Source organism: Geospiza fortis, unplaced genomic scaffold, assembly GCF_000277835.1.
Source record: "Geospiza fortis unplaced genomic scaffold, GeoFor_1.0 scaffold11, whole genome shotgun sequence".
Classification (NCBI taxonomy): domain Eukaryota; kingdom Metazoa; phylum Chordata; class Aves; order Passeriformes; family Thraupidae; genus Geospiza; species Geospiza fortis.
In genome coordinates, this window is record NW_005054304.1 from 4787421 (window position 1) to 4802888 (window position 15468).

General features: G+C 40.4%; 1 protein-coding gene across 1 annotated transcript in view; it reads right to left on the reverse strand.

Annotated features, from left to right (window-relative positions):
• Positions 1–10818: 10818 nt before the first annotated feature.
• RASGEF1B (RasGEF domain family member 1B) overlaps positions 10819–15468 on the reverse strand; it is a 26996-nt gene continuing 22346 nt past the window's right edge. Inside the window, exons 10-12 of the mRNA XM_031066480.1 lie at positions 13679–13802; positions 12966–13038; positions 10819–12169 (exon numbers count right to left, since the gene is read on the reverse strand). Coding sequence (XP_030922340.1) covers positions 12145–12169; positions 12966–13038; positions 13679–13802 — 222 coding nt within the window. The 3' untranslated portion in view covers positions 10819–12144. The remainder of the gene's footprint in view (positions 12170–12965; positions 13039–13678; positions 13803–15468) is intronic.

The window sequence follows — 15468 nt, forward strand, 5'->3', positions numbered from 1 at the left end:
AGCAGCCCCGTCCCGGTGGGCAGGGACGGGCCGGGCTTCTGAAGGCACCCACCTGGCCCAGAGGTAATGCGGGGCGAGCTCAGGTGTTTGTCCTGTTCGCTTTCTGCTGCTCGGTGTGCGGGTCTTGGCTGTCGGACACGCAGCGGCAGAGATGCTGCCGCCCTTGCTCTCGCAAAGTGACCCTCAAGCAGCGCTGCACAGCCTGCAAGGAGCCGGTCCATGCCCTAGGATATCTCTGTATCCACTCAGGCTTGCCCCAGAAAGGAGCATTGCTCATGTTCAGCATTGACTCTTGCAGTGTTTCACAAGGGCTGTTCTCTCCTAGCACATATCTTTATGTTGATTCAAAACATCTGTCTCCTTTTGCTTACCCAAACAGCCTGACAAACCAGGGATGAAAGGATTTTACAACAGGCAAAGAGCTGCACGCATATCTCTCCTAGGGATGCTGTCAAGAAGACTTGGTCTAACACCAACCTGTGGCCTCTAGGACACTGGCTCTCCAATTTCTTCTCCTCAATTACACTGTAGCCATGATATTTTCTGAAAAATCCTTTCCTTAGGATTTTTTCTCCTGAGAAGCTGAGAGGCCTCAGGAACAAAATGTAAACAATAATTATCTGCTGCTGTGGAATGCAACAGGTGGATCTGTGATTGGTCTCATGTGGTTGTTTCTAATTAATGGCCAATCACAGCCCAGCTGTCCGGACTGTCTCAGTCAGTCACAAGCCTTTGTTATAATTCTTTTTCTATTCTTAGCTAGCCTTCTGATGAAATCCTTTCTTCTATTATTTTAGTATAGTTTTAATATAATATATATAATAAAATAATAAATCAAGCCTTCTGAAACATGGAGTCAACATTCTCGTCTCTTCCGTCATCCTAAGACCCCTGTGAACACTGTCACATTACACTCTCCTTTTGGGACTGCCCACTTATGAATCTTCCTTTGGTTCCAACAGATCTCAGTGCTCCACAATCTCTGTCCATGTCTGGCATGAAGCAGCTCATATAAATTCTAACAGGATCGGCCCCCAAAAGAAAAAATTATAAAAAAATGCTGGTCACATACATTTCACTGCTGAACAGCCTCAAACCAGAAATATTATAGTGCTCAGTGAAGCATGTGATGAGAAAACTTGTCCCAGCAACCCCTCTGCAAGTGAGCTGCTCTGGGATGCAGCAACTGGCTCCAGTTCCCTGAGGCAGTTTGTCAGCACCCTCTTCTCCTGTTGCAAAGTTCATGAGAAATGCAGCCAGGAATCCAGAGACTGCTCCCTATTTGTGGTACACCAGGGCTCTGTGGGGTCTTGCTCTTTGCTGTAAGGTGAAAAAGGTAACGAGAACACTGGGAGTTCACCTCCCAGGAGCCTTTGGAGATCAGCATTCCAGACCTGAAAGGACTGAGGTCAGCTGCAGGGCACTGTCTGGAGGGCCTCATACCTGTGTGAGCAGGTCCAGCTGTCACACCTCTTCTAAAAATTCCTTAGATATCCTACAGAGCCTTTTTATCCCTTCAGAACTTGTTTCAGGGTAGCAGTATGTTTGGGAAAAATTAGGGGTGCTTTGGTCAAGATAAATTAGAACTTCATTTGATACGAGCTAGCTTGAAAATTTGGAAAGCTTGCAACTTATTTTGGTGTTACTGTGAAAGAAAAAGCTGGGCAATCATATCACACAAGGCCTATATCCCATAATAACCACTGTCCTATCTGCAAACTGCAGGGGCAGCAGTAAACCTGTGAAGCACAACAGGGATGGCCTGTTGTTAATCCTTTCCATTTGTACTGTTGTCTTAGAGAGAAATAGATGAGACATTTATTGCCAGGAATAAATGAGGAACGGGAGCCTGAAAACATGGGGATTTAGATTGCTTTCATGTTTTGTAGCAGAATAAAATTGATGGTGTTAAATGTTGCTTGGTTGGTGGTTTTGTTTTTTTTTTTTTTAGGTAGAAATCAAACAGGGATTAGAAAATAACAGTGCTTCTGCTTCTTTCATGCCTTGGGAAGTATTTGTTTATTTTAAGAATTTTGCTCTTAATTTTGTGACTAGCCTGTTGAATCAGTAATGTAGAAGAGGGTCTTCAATCTGAAATACAACACAGTCTCACTTGCCCACCATGCTTCCAGAAAGAGGGTTTTGTTTGGGGTTGATCCCTTCTTCCCTTCCACCTCAAATAAAAGTTTTTTTTTATTGTGGGTGTGGGGTTGTTCTTGTGGTTTTGGCTCATCTAGTAACATAATTAAAAATCAAACAATCAGAAAAACATTGTCTGAAACCTAAAGCACATCAATAATCTAAGCTCCACTGCTGTCAAGGAAAAAAAAAAGAAAGCATGCTTTGTTTGCTAAAATGTATAAATAGCAAAAGGTTTTGGTAGTTGTCATGCTGGCTTTGTGAATTTGCCACCCAGCACCCCTGTCTGCACAGAACTGTAAATAAATGTCTCAAGTCTGTGAATTGGCCTCTTGCACACTGGGTGAGAGAAGCATTTTTGGGACAACACCCTTGGCAAGAGGTGGTGCTGCAGTCCTGGCTTGAGGCTGGGATATCAACAGTGGTTGTTCAGAAGCCAGCAGATAACAAGTGAGATCCTGCTTTTCTTTCTGTCCCCATTTGCCAAAAAAAATCCTACTCCTCAGCCTTGTGGGAAAAATAGCTTCTCAACCTGCTAAAATGATCACTGGGCAAAGTTCACCATATTTTACTGCCTCTCTTTACAATTGATTGACAGGTTGAATGTTGCTAGGATGTTTTGAGCAGCCTCTTCATGCAGATATGATAACAAAGATTATGGCACACAAAAGAGGAACTGTAGTATTTTCGGGGTCCCCCGTTGAAGGGAGGAAATCATGAATCTGACTCCATGTTCTTAGAAGGCTAATTTATTATGATATGATATGATATGATATGATATGATATGATATGATATGATATGATAGAATACTATACTAAAACTATACTAAAGAATAGGAAAAATATACTTACAGAAGGCTTAACAAGATACTAATGAAAAACCTGTGACTCTTGCCAGAGTCCCAACACAGCTGGACCATGATTGGTCATTAAATAAAAGCAATTCACATGTTGGATAAACAATCTCCAACCACATTCCAAAGCAGAAAAACACAGAAGAAGCAAATGAGATAATTATTGTTTTCCTTTTTCTCTGAGGCTCCTCAACTTCCCAGGAGAGAAATCCTGGCAAAGGGATTTTCCCAGAAAATATGACAGTGACAAGGGACTGTATGAGGGAAATGGCACTGCTTCTTAATTCCCAAACAGAAACCAGTCTTTAGATTACATGAAAGAATAGATAGTATTAGAATTCAGTGTGACCTAGCACACTTTGAAAAGACATTTGTTTTTTTCTAGTTCAACTATCACATATCCCATTTCAAAGCATCTTGCTGTTGTGGTTACTTTCTACATACAAACCTTTTCTGGTCTTCACCTAGATCTCATCGTTACATTGAAAAAGTTCTTCTGTGGGGCTGCCCATCAAGGATAAGTTTGAGCAGGCAGGTTAAACAGCCACAGCACTGCTTCCCAGCGCTCCCTTTTCCTGAGCACTCTGCAAAGAGATCCATCTCAGCTCAACATCACTGGTGTGGGAATGTAGTCTTGCACTGTGGAATGAAAGCTCACCAGGAGGGCCCGGATCATCCCTGCCTTAGGGGTGTTGAGGCCTGGAAATAAACCCTTACAGCTCCCTTTGCACTTTCCCTCCCTGTCACTTCTTGCCTCTTTTCATTCCTTTTCCCAGCTGCTCATCTCAGTGCTACATTTCAGTTTTCTGTTGGGTGCAGACATCTGGTGGTCGAACTGGTGATGGCAGCTGAACAAGGGAAGCCAAACAAGGGAGGGATGCAGGATCTTTTCTTCTTACACTTTGGCCCAGTGTTAGGAAAAACAAATTCTGCTTACACAGCAAGGATTTATGTTCACTTTTGTTCCCCTTTCACCTTGTCACTTATTTTCTCCCCTTGTCAAGCCTCAGGGACCTGCTGGCCCCAGGTGTTTAGAAGAAAGGGCAGACTGTGCCCAACAGATTGCAAGTCACTTCTGCAATGCAAGTGTGCTCAGAGCAGGAGAGGAGTCACTTCCAGCAGCACAAGTCACACCTCCCCAGGCAGTATCTGCTACACAGATGCTCCACATTGCAAAGAATAGCTTCAGTCAGTTCTGCAGCCAGATAACTGCACCCCACTCCTCCCTGAGACAGCCAGAAGCAGTTGGAAGCAGGAATATTTCCAGACAATGTGTGTGGTCCTTTCTGGACCACCTCCATCTGCCTGCAGTCTCCAGCCCCTCTTTTTCTGGGATACATTTTGTGTATGCTTTGGCTCTATAGCACAAGAAGAGAAAAAAGCTATACATCACTTTGTTTTAGTTCATGCTAGAAAACTGCTTACTTAAGACACAGATCCTTCAGTGTATGACACATCTGGAAGGGTATTCAAGCTCTCCCACTGAGATACTGTGCACTAGGACATGTATATTTATTCTATAAATGGAGAGAAATGTGCAGGGTCAGGGACTACTCCATACTCCATACTCCATACTCCATACTCCATACTCCATACTCCATACTCCATACTCCATACTCCATCTGCTAAAGGTGGGATCAACCCTAATTTTACCTTTTCCAGGAAGCACAGCAAAGAGTGAGATCACTTCACCTGAGAGGAGATGAAGTGCTGGAGATGCCTGGCTCTTTCCAGTGTCTTATACTACATGTGCAACACCCTGGCTCGTAGGAGTGACATCAGGTGAATCTCTCAGTATACAAAGCTCTTTTGCCCAAAGGGCCTAAGGCAAATGTAACTTGACAAAAACATTGGTTTCAAGAATGAGCTGATTCTCCCCACCTCTGGCTCGGGTCTGTCTCTATCTCTGTTCAGTGTTTCTTCAAAACTTAATGTGTTTCCAAGACAAGCAATTTCCTCAACTTCAGACAACTGTTTTAAGGCCATTTTGCTTTCAAATGTTTGCTGCTGGAAAAGCAGGAGCCAGCCTGTTGCCATGAGCTTACCTACATTATATAATTTGTTCTATAACCAATTCCAAATTGGAAACTCGATGACTTGTCTGCTTACAGGAGGTTGTGGAAGCAATGTGATATCAAACTGATAAATGAATGGACTGAGAGAAGCAGCAAGAATGTGATTGAAATCAACATGTAAGAGACAGCACTTAGAACCAATGTTTTTGCAATTGATCAATGACAAGCCTGGGAGAAAGGGGAGAGAGGGAGAATAAATTTATTCATAACCATTTTAATATGCTCTTTGGGTTCATTCCCCAAGTACTTGAGTATTTGTTTCCAAAAATTAAATGTGTGCATGATGTTGGGCTTGTTGCTTTTTTTCTTTACAAAAACCTGGAGTTTTTGGGGTTTGCATGTCCCCATCTGCAGTTAAGAGGAAAAAAAGGAATTACAAGAGAAAAATTATGTTGAATCATACACCACACATGGCCAATCCCAAGAGAAACATTCAATGAGTACTATCTTGACTCAGGAGGATGTAAAACGACAGGGAGAAAACTCTGATAATGCTCTCGATGCTTTTCTTTTTTTCATTTTGCATTTTACTTCATCTCAGTCTTAATATACCAGAACACTTTTCAGTTGGGCATTAAGCAAAATAACACTGGTGCTGAGTCTCATTTCCTTTAGTCCAAAGAAACCAGCTTTCCAGGTGGTTCAAAACAGGATGCAGTGCCTTACCTGAATTGCTGCTTGCTTTTAGCTTCATTTCAATTACAAGGTAGCTATTCCAGGGAAAAAACTGAGAGAAGTGAGGCTATGCAGGAAATATGCCCCAGTAAAATTCATTATGATGCTTAATTCTCATTGGCTTCACACCACATGTTGGCAGAAGTTGAAGAGTATGGAGATAAAGCAGTTGCTGGCTTCTGGGTATGGTCACAATCTAAACACATTTTTTCTTGGGAACCTTCATTCATTTTTCCTCATCCCATCCCACCCGGATCTCTGGATTTGTTTCACTTGTATCACAAGAGGGCACCCTGCATCAGACTAAAGTTTCCCATCCACACCTTGAAAGGCATTAGCTGAAACCAGGAAAGTTCATGGACTGAAAGGGCTTACAGGGAGAGAGAGGGGCACTGAAGGAACAGCCACAGGGACCAGCGGGCTGCAGCTGCAATGTCAGTGTCCCCTCCTAGTGTGGGAGGGACAAACACCCACCCTCCTCTCCTCCCACTTGGAGCAGGACCTCTGCAATTTTCAAAACTCAATTCCAAAGTAGCAGACTACAGATAAGGGATTTAAACAGGACAACCGTGTAACTGAAAAGGCTCTCTCAGTCATGCTGGACAACTGGAGTGCCTTCTCCACTTTTTACTGAAAACCAGCTAACTACTGATATACCAACTGGCACTCTTCACAAGACACTGTGTAACTATGACTTCCCATGGCAGCTAATAAAAAGAAAGGAGTTTTCTTCTTTGAGAAGAAAAGCAGCATTTAAATAATCCAATCAACTATGGCAGTATTATATGACATGTAATTTCTATAGACAAATATATGGACTTAAATAAATTCCCACTTCACTTTTAAAGGTGGTGAATGACTGTTTCTTAAGTATAACAAGCACCTGATAGCACAACAAAAATACTTGTGCTGTGTCCTGAAAATCTGTATTATGAAAGCAACTATCTGGGATAAATCTGAACCTGATTTTGTATGAGGAAAGCAAAATTCTGTTAAAAAGCTAACACTGTGATGAACATTTTGATGTACTGTTCTCATCATACACTTACCTTTTCCTTGAAACTTAATCTACTAATGACATACTCTGTGAATATTGCTCCAGAATATATTTTCATTAATCTTTTGTGAAAAACAGCTCAACATGTATCGCAATTTTAAGTTCTCACTAAACCTGTTGAAACAGAAGTTCACAGATGAGGTCTCGTTAATGCTCGACCCTCCAAATTCAGATTGGATCTTCACATGAGACCTGTTCTCTCTGAGGTTGCTTGAGAGTGCTGTAAGCACTTTTTTATGGGGGGCAAACAGCCTCTGAATTCCAATTCTGCTGGTTATCAAATTGAGTCACACAGGGATCAAGGAGCATCACCTGCTGCTTCCTCTAGGCCTGATCCTGAACTACCATAAGAGTTGTATGTTTGTTCAAACAGAAATTAAGGAGAAACAGTAATGTTCTTCATTGTTAGCATCAGAATAGACTGTTGCCTTAGCAACAGCAGTAGGAAGAAACACATTGGATGTAGCCAATACTTGTTTTACCTCATGTTTCACATGCTATTTTTCTAAACTTTTCTTACTAATTGAATGATGTTTTTGTAAACTTCTGCTGTCATTCTGTCATTCTACTAGGTTACTCTTGTTGGCATTGGCTGTTATCTTCTCTAAAGCCTGGTAGCAGATGCAGCACACCTCTGACTCCCTTTACAAGAGAATCACTGTGGGATTTCTGAGTGGAGCTTCTTAGGCAGCAAACCTGAAATTCAACATATGCAAGTCAAACAAACTACTGTAACAAACTTTTATTGCTTGCACTTCCCTCTATCCAATACTGCTGGCTACAATTATGTGACATGCCTCAGGAAAGGGGTGCCAATTCATTTCTTACCAGATTCTCTTTTCTATTACTCCATAGATCCTCTTCTATCTTTTTTAATGGAAAAGGAGAATTCAATTCCTCTGAACCGTCTAGAGGAGAAAAGGACAAGGGAAAGCCTAACTCCTTCTGAAATAATTTTCTCCCAGCCTTAATAATTTCTGACTTCCTACATATACCTTTCTCCCAAGAAAAATTCATTTTAAAAGCAGTGAGGCATTCCATATGTAAATGCTAGTGAGTTGTCAGACACTAAGGACTTGCTAATGCCAACAAAATTATTTAATCTTTTGACCACTAGGCCAGACTTGGGGGCCTGCAGAAGATCCTGCTGTAACACCAACAGATATTTTGCTTGGTTTATTGTTTCCTGGAATACACTGGCTCCAGTTGCTGCTTTCCCCTGCACCTGGAAGTCCACCTAAGAGCCATTTCCCCTTCCAACCCCTCTGGACTTCACAAGAAAGGGGAGAAAAGCACTAGGAGAAAGCAGATAATCTGGCCCCACAGAATCACTGGCACTCAGACTTCTTTGGCTATATAAATAGCAGATAAAATCCAGCTGCTTTATTTGCAATATCTTTTGCATTTTTCTTCCTGAAAAGTAATCTCCATGAAAGGAAGACACTGCATTTACTTGGCTTACAGTGAGATCTCCTTTTGGGTCACACTGTAGCTAAAACTTTCTACTGAAGAAGAAAGAAATCCTATTCCACAAGAGCTTTATGCAGCACAGTGTAATATGATGAAATGTCAGTGGGTATCAAATGATGACCTTGCTGGCACCAAACCCTCACTGAACTTTATCAGTTCTTGGAGTATGAAGTGCCAGCTTAGCACATGCCTCCCCTTTAAGCAGGAAAAATCTGCTACCAAGACTAGACAGAGGAGCTGAGAGAAAAAGCAGATATTGGTGCACTACAAAAGGATTATTCTTCTTTTCCAGCAAAAATACTGCAGGAAGCCCACAAAAGAGCATACTACACACATGTAGTAAGTGTAGTGGTTTTGGTTTGCTAATTTGAGATTTTTGGCTAACACTAATTAACGTAGTGGGTTTAATGCTGGCTAAATGCCAGTGCACTTATTAGAATTATTTTTTTTTTTTTTTTTGCTGTGAGATTAGAATTAGGAGGAGAGCAAAGCACGCTTAAAACTTTAAAGGGTATAAAGAAAACTTTATTAATAGAATTAAAAGACAGAATAATAAGAATAAAACTTTTAGAACACTTCTTTTTCTCCTATACTTTTTTTAATTGATAATGTAAAGAGACAAAATTTGGGACTTTTAGTTAGTGTACTATTTTAGATTTTTTTTAAATTTTTTTTTTTAGGGAGAGAGAGGTCTCTTGTTATGCTATGGAGATTTTTCTACAAGAAATAGTTTTCTTGTGTTTTAATGTCAGCAAATTAGCTGCTTGGGAAAGGAAAATTTGTTTGCAGTGTGAGAGGTTTTTTATGCTTTATAGTTTTCTTATAGTTTTAATATGGTTTATATTAACTTATGGGGTACTATTTTAAGGATGAGCTGTTTTAACATAAAAGTTCTTCTCATCTATCTCTGAGAAACAGAGATTTTCTTTATTTTTGGAGTAAGTTTGTTTTTGTTTAAGCTTATTAGATCATAATTACTTTAACATCTGTTCGCTTCAGCACTAGTGCTTTTACTTATAGCTGTAGTTAGAATGTTACATTGCTCTAATGCATTTTATGAGTTATAAGAAAGAATCTGATATATCTATTATATTTTTACTATAGTTTTATAAGAGAACTTTAGCTTAAGACTAAGGCATCTTTTTATTTTCTTATCTGCGATTTTGACTTTTTAAATTGACTTCGGTTTTTTATGTTGTTTTCTATGTGTCTTTATTTTTTGTTTTTTCTTATTTGTGTAGTAAAGAAAGTCTCCCAAAATGACAGGGAATACTCCCTAGAGTAACAGAAATCTTGGAAAATGAATGATGCTTTGCCTACTGGCCTATTTGCCTGTTTTAGTGCTAGATCAAGTAACAATTTCAGCTCTGTCAAGAACATCTGTCTGGGAAGGCTGACAAAATACAACACAAATGCAAAATACCCACGTGGATGTAAAGGTTCCTACTTGTTCTTTTAGACATGACAGCTGCAGATAGGCTCTTGCACATTTTCGCATTCATCTGACTGCTCTTTTCATGGTGATGCCATGGAGATTTTCCAATTGGGAGAGCAGGGAAATAGCTGGATGGTAAGGACAGGTATTGCTCTTGTGGGCTTAGCCAGACATCTATAGACTCTTTGGAAGAAGCTGGTTCACATGGCTCTGTAAGAGGCAGAGATTTTGTCTCTGCACCACGAGAAGAAGGTGCACCACAAAGAAATAAGTAATGTTTGAGCCATTTGTATAGGAGACATCATTATTGCCTCTGCCCCCATTAAGCACTGAGCATCTGTCAGCACTGAGCTGGGATTTTCAGTCCTGCCTGAACCCTCAGCTTGTAGAGTTAATGAGTTCTTGTGACTCCTCATTTCTGAGAGTCTGTGATGTTTCCTTTGGGAGCTGCTCCACCATGGAAGAACGAGTCCTTTTCTCTCCCATTTGCTATGGACAGGTGTGAATGGCCCTTTCCACACCAGTGGTTCAACAGCCTGACACAGCTTGGGATGCTCAAAATAAAGCCCAGCATGGTTTGGCTGCACCAAATCATGGAGCAGAGGGCACAGAGCATGGCAAGGCTCTAACATCAAACACTGAGTTAAATAATGGCTGAAGGAGAAGCTCTGGCTTGCCAGAGGTTTGGGATTTGCATCCTCCTCTCAAGCACCAGACATAAGCCTCAGCAACAGGGGAGGGATGTAGAGGGGAGGATGGGAAAGACCTCACCTGATGAAAGCTGGGAGGCAAGCCTGTGCACAGCTGAAGCAGTTTTCTCCTTTCCACGAGCTGGCCTCTTCTTCCTACTTCACCCCAACACAGGGAATGGGAAAGGAGGAGAGGAAACCTTCTCTGTCAGGGCTTGAGGCCCTGGTGAGAAGGGAATTCGTTGTGGAATACACAACTCAGAGACTTCCAGTACCTTGCTTCAGCAAACAGGCTGTAGTTAAGGACAGTATCCCCATTAACAAAGGCTACCTCAACATGTTACTGTGGAATTCAAAATAAAAACATATGCCTGAAAAGGTACAGACAGAACATAAAAAACACCTTACCTGAAAACTCAAGAGATACAGTGCAACAGATAAATATATTTATTCTTACTTTTTTCCTTTTTTTTTTTAACAACAGCAGCAGAATAATTGCAAATAGGTTTTTTTTTGCCAAGTATGTACTTTGCTTATTGATTTTTGCATCCAGGGTGATCTACAGCTACAGCTTAGTTTTGTATTTCTTTTTCAATCAGGTTCCTCCTAGGATAGATAGTGTGACTAAGTATTCAGAGCTACTAAAAACTTATTAGGTGTGTAACACAGTGAACTACTTCACAGTCATAAACATAATCCCTAAAGCAAACACACAGGAAGACTGTTTTGTTCATAGCTGGAGTGGAGAAGAAGACTCTTTTTTTCTTTTCAGCATCTTGCTGTTTCAAAGTGGATTGTGTTCTCCACTGTTACCCTTTCAAAAAAAAGCAGTTATAAAAATCACTTAATAAAAACATACTCTCATATTTCAACAGTTTTTATGCCAGTTTCTCAATGACTATTCTAGAAAAGTCAGCTTGTTCAACCTAATATAAGAAGAAGGTCAAGTATGGAAAATCAAGAGTAAGAAAACCTCACAGTAAAAATAAGTGTGTCTGTAGCATGTAGTGGTTGTAAAGAAATAAACAAAAGAAAAAACTTCCCTAGAACTTGTAGAGCTACATAGCTACTACCTTTTTATGTTAGGTGTATTTTCTACCACAGCTTAGATTTTTATTACTCTATATTTTTTTAAATAACTTAAAATAACAATGAGTTTGCCTGCCAGCAGCCAACTCAAAAACACATTGGAAAAAGACAAAAAACCCAGCCACCATTACAGTGGTAGGGAGAAATTCTTCTCAGCAGCCAATTCTTGTGTCCAGTCCTTTCCCTTCTTAGCAATCCCAGACTTCTGGGATATATTCAGCTTATTAGGAATGAGAGCTCTTCAATGCAGACTTGGGTTTCACAGAAAGGAATGGTGAACATTTCCTCTCTGTAGCCTCCTGTGAGTCCTTCTAGCAGCTCTGCAGAGTCCTTATAGCAGCAAGCTGCAGCAAAAGGAAAGGAAAGAATATTCCATCCAGGTGTGAAATGATTCATAGGCAGCATCTGAGATCTTCAAAGGATTCTCAATCAATACTTCAGCCTGAATCCCAGATGAGTGGGCTGTGATTTTATCTCATCTGTCAGATGGGAGAAGCTGCCTGTTTGTTCTTGAATTAACTTCTTTCATCTTTGCTGCCACAATATTGCAACTGACTGCACATCTTTCATCATTCTGAGTGCCACTCAGTGCACAGAAAAGTAAACCAAGCCATGGCCCTTGGCAATCCGTGTAACACAGCAACGGCAGACAGGGTGTGCTCTAAACTCTGCCCAGAAGCGCTGACCTGAAAGGCAGAGGGAAATGCAAATGGATAAACCAACCTTTAGAACCATATAAATCTTCTCAGACAGTGACTGTGATAAGGAAGCTGTGAAATTGAGATTCCAGTTGCTACAGGTCTTGTCACCCTGTGTAACGTGGAATGTCTGTGCCCTGATGTAACTCTCTTCCCGTCTCTCCTCAAAATGAGTGGAATCAATCAGATGGAATTGTTACATCCCCTGCCTCAATGGTTCATGTATCCTTCCACAATTAGTAAAATCAAAGAGCTGCTGAGGCTGCATTCTAATGACAGTAGAAGAAAAGCCAAAAATATGATTTTGCTGAATATTTTTCCTCAGTCTGAACTCTAAATTGTTAGCTGGTTTCATTAATGCATTTGCCCCAGAGTGATCTTTAGGCAAACGTCAGTCCTGTCTGAAAGGCTGGTACAGAAAGGGATGCAGAAAACATCTGTGTGGCATCCAGAGTGCTCTGTATAGTACTTGTGAGGAAGTGGGGATTTCTCGGAGTTTAGAAAGTACTTTCTTCCTTCACTGAGTAACACAAGGAATTAAAGTACAAAATTACTTATTCTAATTCCCATTTCCTAAGGGAAAGAAGGACTGAGAGGGTTTAAGATAAAAAGTGATTGTTCTATTTTTTCCACAAGTCCAAGAGATTGGGGTGGGGGGGGATTTACAACCATGCTGTACCCCATCTGTTGAAACATGTAACACTCCATTTGGTTTTAACTGCTTGATGCTTGCTCTGTATCCTATTCTGTTTATTTATTGATCTGGGTAACCTCTGACACAAACCTTAGTGTCTTCCATCTGTCCTTTTCAATGTGGTTCTCAGGACCTTCACTTTCATAGGAAGCCAAGTAAAGTGCTGCAATCAGAAGCAAATACATTATGTTAGGCCTACTGGCATTTTTAAATTTGCTCTCCCTGCAAAGCAGTCTGAGTTAAATGAAGCAGGCATGTATTATCCATCCCTCAGTTTAGGGCTTCAGAATCCCATTAGGAAGTATAGCATTGCTTATAATTGCACCCAGACAATGCTAACAAACTGTACATGAGAACAAAGACTACCCTGAGGGGGGAAAAACCAACCAGTAGAAACTCAAAAGCATGAGGAGAAGAGAGCACTCAAGAGAAAATAAACTGAGCCCAGGGACATGGTGCTTTGTAAGCAGCCAGTGAAGTCCCTATTTTCTTCCTTAAGCAGCACCCTTCAGTGCAAATTATCCTGAAAGTCCACATAAATACATTTCATGTGACATTCACAGGGACCATATCACATTAGTTCATTCTATTTCAGAACAAATGTTGATCCTCACAGACTATATGCACATAAAAGAAAAATCTTATCTTCTCTGTCATTTGTAAGGGAGGAACATTTTTCACCTGCCAGACAGAGATGTTCTCAGGACAGTCTTTCCTTACTCTGAGGAAGCCAGAAATTAACACAGAAAGAGATTAAGCAGTAGCCAGTGACACCATCCCTGCAGAAGCCCAGAGCTCCTTACCATCATCACTGAAGACTGGGACAGAGAGTAAGTACTGCAGAATCTTCCAATCCCTTTCAAAAGGACACTCCACTTGCTTCCATGTCATAAATTCACTGACTTGTTTTGCCAATTCCCAAAATTTCTGTCAGAATACAAAGCAGAAGAGGTGCTATACATTGAACAGCACTGCTCACCCTGAACGTTTTTTTAAAAAGTGGGAGAGATCTTGGTTTGGAGACCAAGGCTTTGATTGTCCTTGGCTTTTAAGATAGAAATGAACATGATCTGACTCAACAACTCAGCTTCTAACTTTTGTGTTCCCATTTCAATCTATGGTAACTTCCCACTCCTTCACCTTGTTAAAATTGCTGTTGTGAATACAAATATAGTAGATCATGTAGAACACTTAATTTCCTCTTTCAAGGAGCAAGTAATACTCCTTATGCCCAAATTTTAACTTCATTGATGCTTATGCTTTTTGTTTTGCAATTAAATACATAGTGATTTTCAAATCAGATGCTTAATACTGACATTTCAAAATCCAAATGTTTCCTGTCAGTTAATAAATATGAAATGCTCTATTTTCTTGCTGGAAATGTATGCCAAAAAGAAACACTCCCCGTGTAGTGATACCATTATTTGATAAGCTCTTTCAATTAAAGTTTAACATGCCACAAGTGCAGGTGGATTCCTTGAGCAAAAGGACACAGCCCAGTTTTAGAACCTTTTGGCTAACTCAGGCCTATGACTACAACTGAAATGTACTGCACTTTTGTGTGGATGACCCAGGCTTCCTGAAAACTGAAAGTACCAGGAAACATATCATTGGGTAACTCCCCCTGTGTCAGATAATAACCATGAAATCAGAGGCAGAAAAAACTACTGGAAGACGAGAGAGCCGAAAGTCCCTCACTGTTGGTCTATCAGATATTTCTTCAGAGACAATCACAGATAACAAGCATGAAATCAGAGGCAGAAAAACTACTGGAAGACGAGAGAGCCAAAACTCCCTCACTGCTGCTCTATCAGATATTTCTTCAGAGACAATCTGGGACTTACATGCATGAAAATGCTGCCTATATATCTTGATAAAGGAAGAGGTTGCTTTTTATGTGAAATTAAAAGATAAAGCCCTAAAATGCTAATTTGAATGTCACCATCAGATTTTCTGGAAAAATCCTTTTGCCCAGGATTCTTCTCCGGAAGCTGAGAAACCTCAGAGGAAAATGAAAACAATAATTATCTGATTTGCTTCTCTTGTGTTTTGCTGCTTTGGAATATGTTTGGAGATTGTTTACCAACAGGAGGTTGTTTGATTGGTTTTATGTGAATTGTTATGACTTAATGGCCAATCACGGTCAAGCTGTGTCGGGAGCCTGTAAGGAGTCACGAGTTTTCATTATTATCTTTTAGCCTTCTGTAAGTATCCTTTCTCTGTTCTTTAATATAGTTTAGTATAGTATTTATAATATAATATAATATAGTAATAAATTAGTAAATTAACCTTCTAAGAACATAGAGTCAGATTCATCATTTCCTCCCTTTGACAGGGGACCCTGAAAATAGCACATTTGAACATTTTGTCATTAACTATAACAAACCTGTGAATTGAAATGTTGAGACGAATTTGAGCACGGGGAAGAAGTTCTGACTTTTCTTCCCCCCACTAAAAAAACTGGGAATATTGAAAGTTTCTATAAACACTCCATCTTCGATAAAACTGCTTTTTCCTGACTACCTCCCAGCTCCCCTGAGAAGTAACAGATATACTCAAATTCCAGTCTATGTTTGCTCTCCCAGAACCCAGT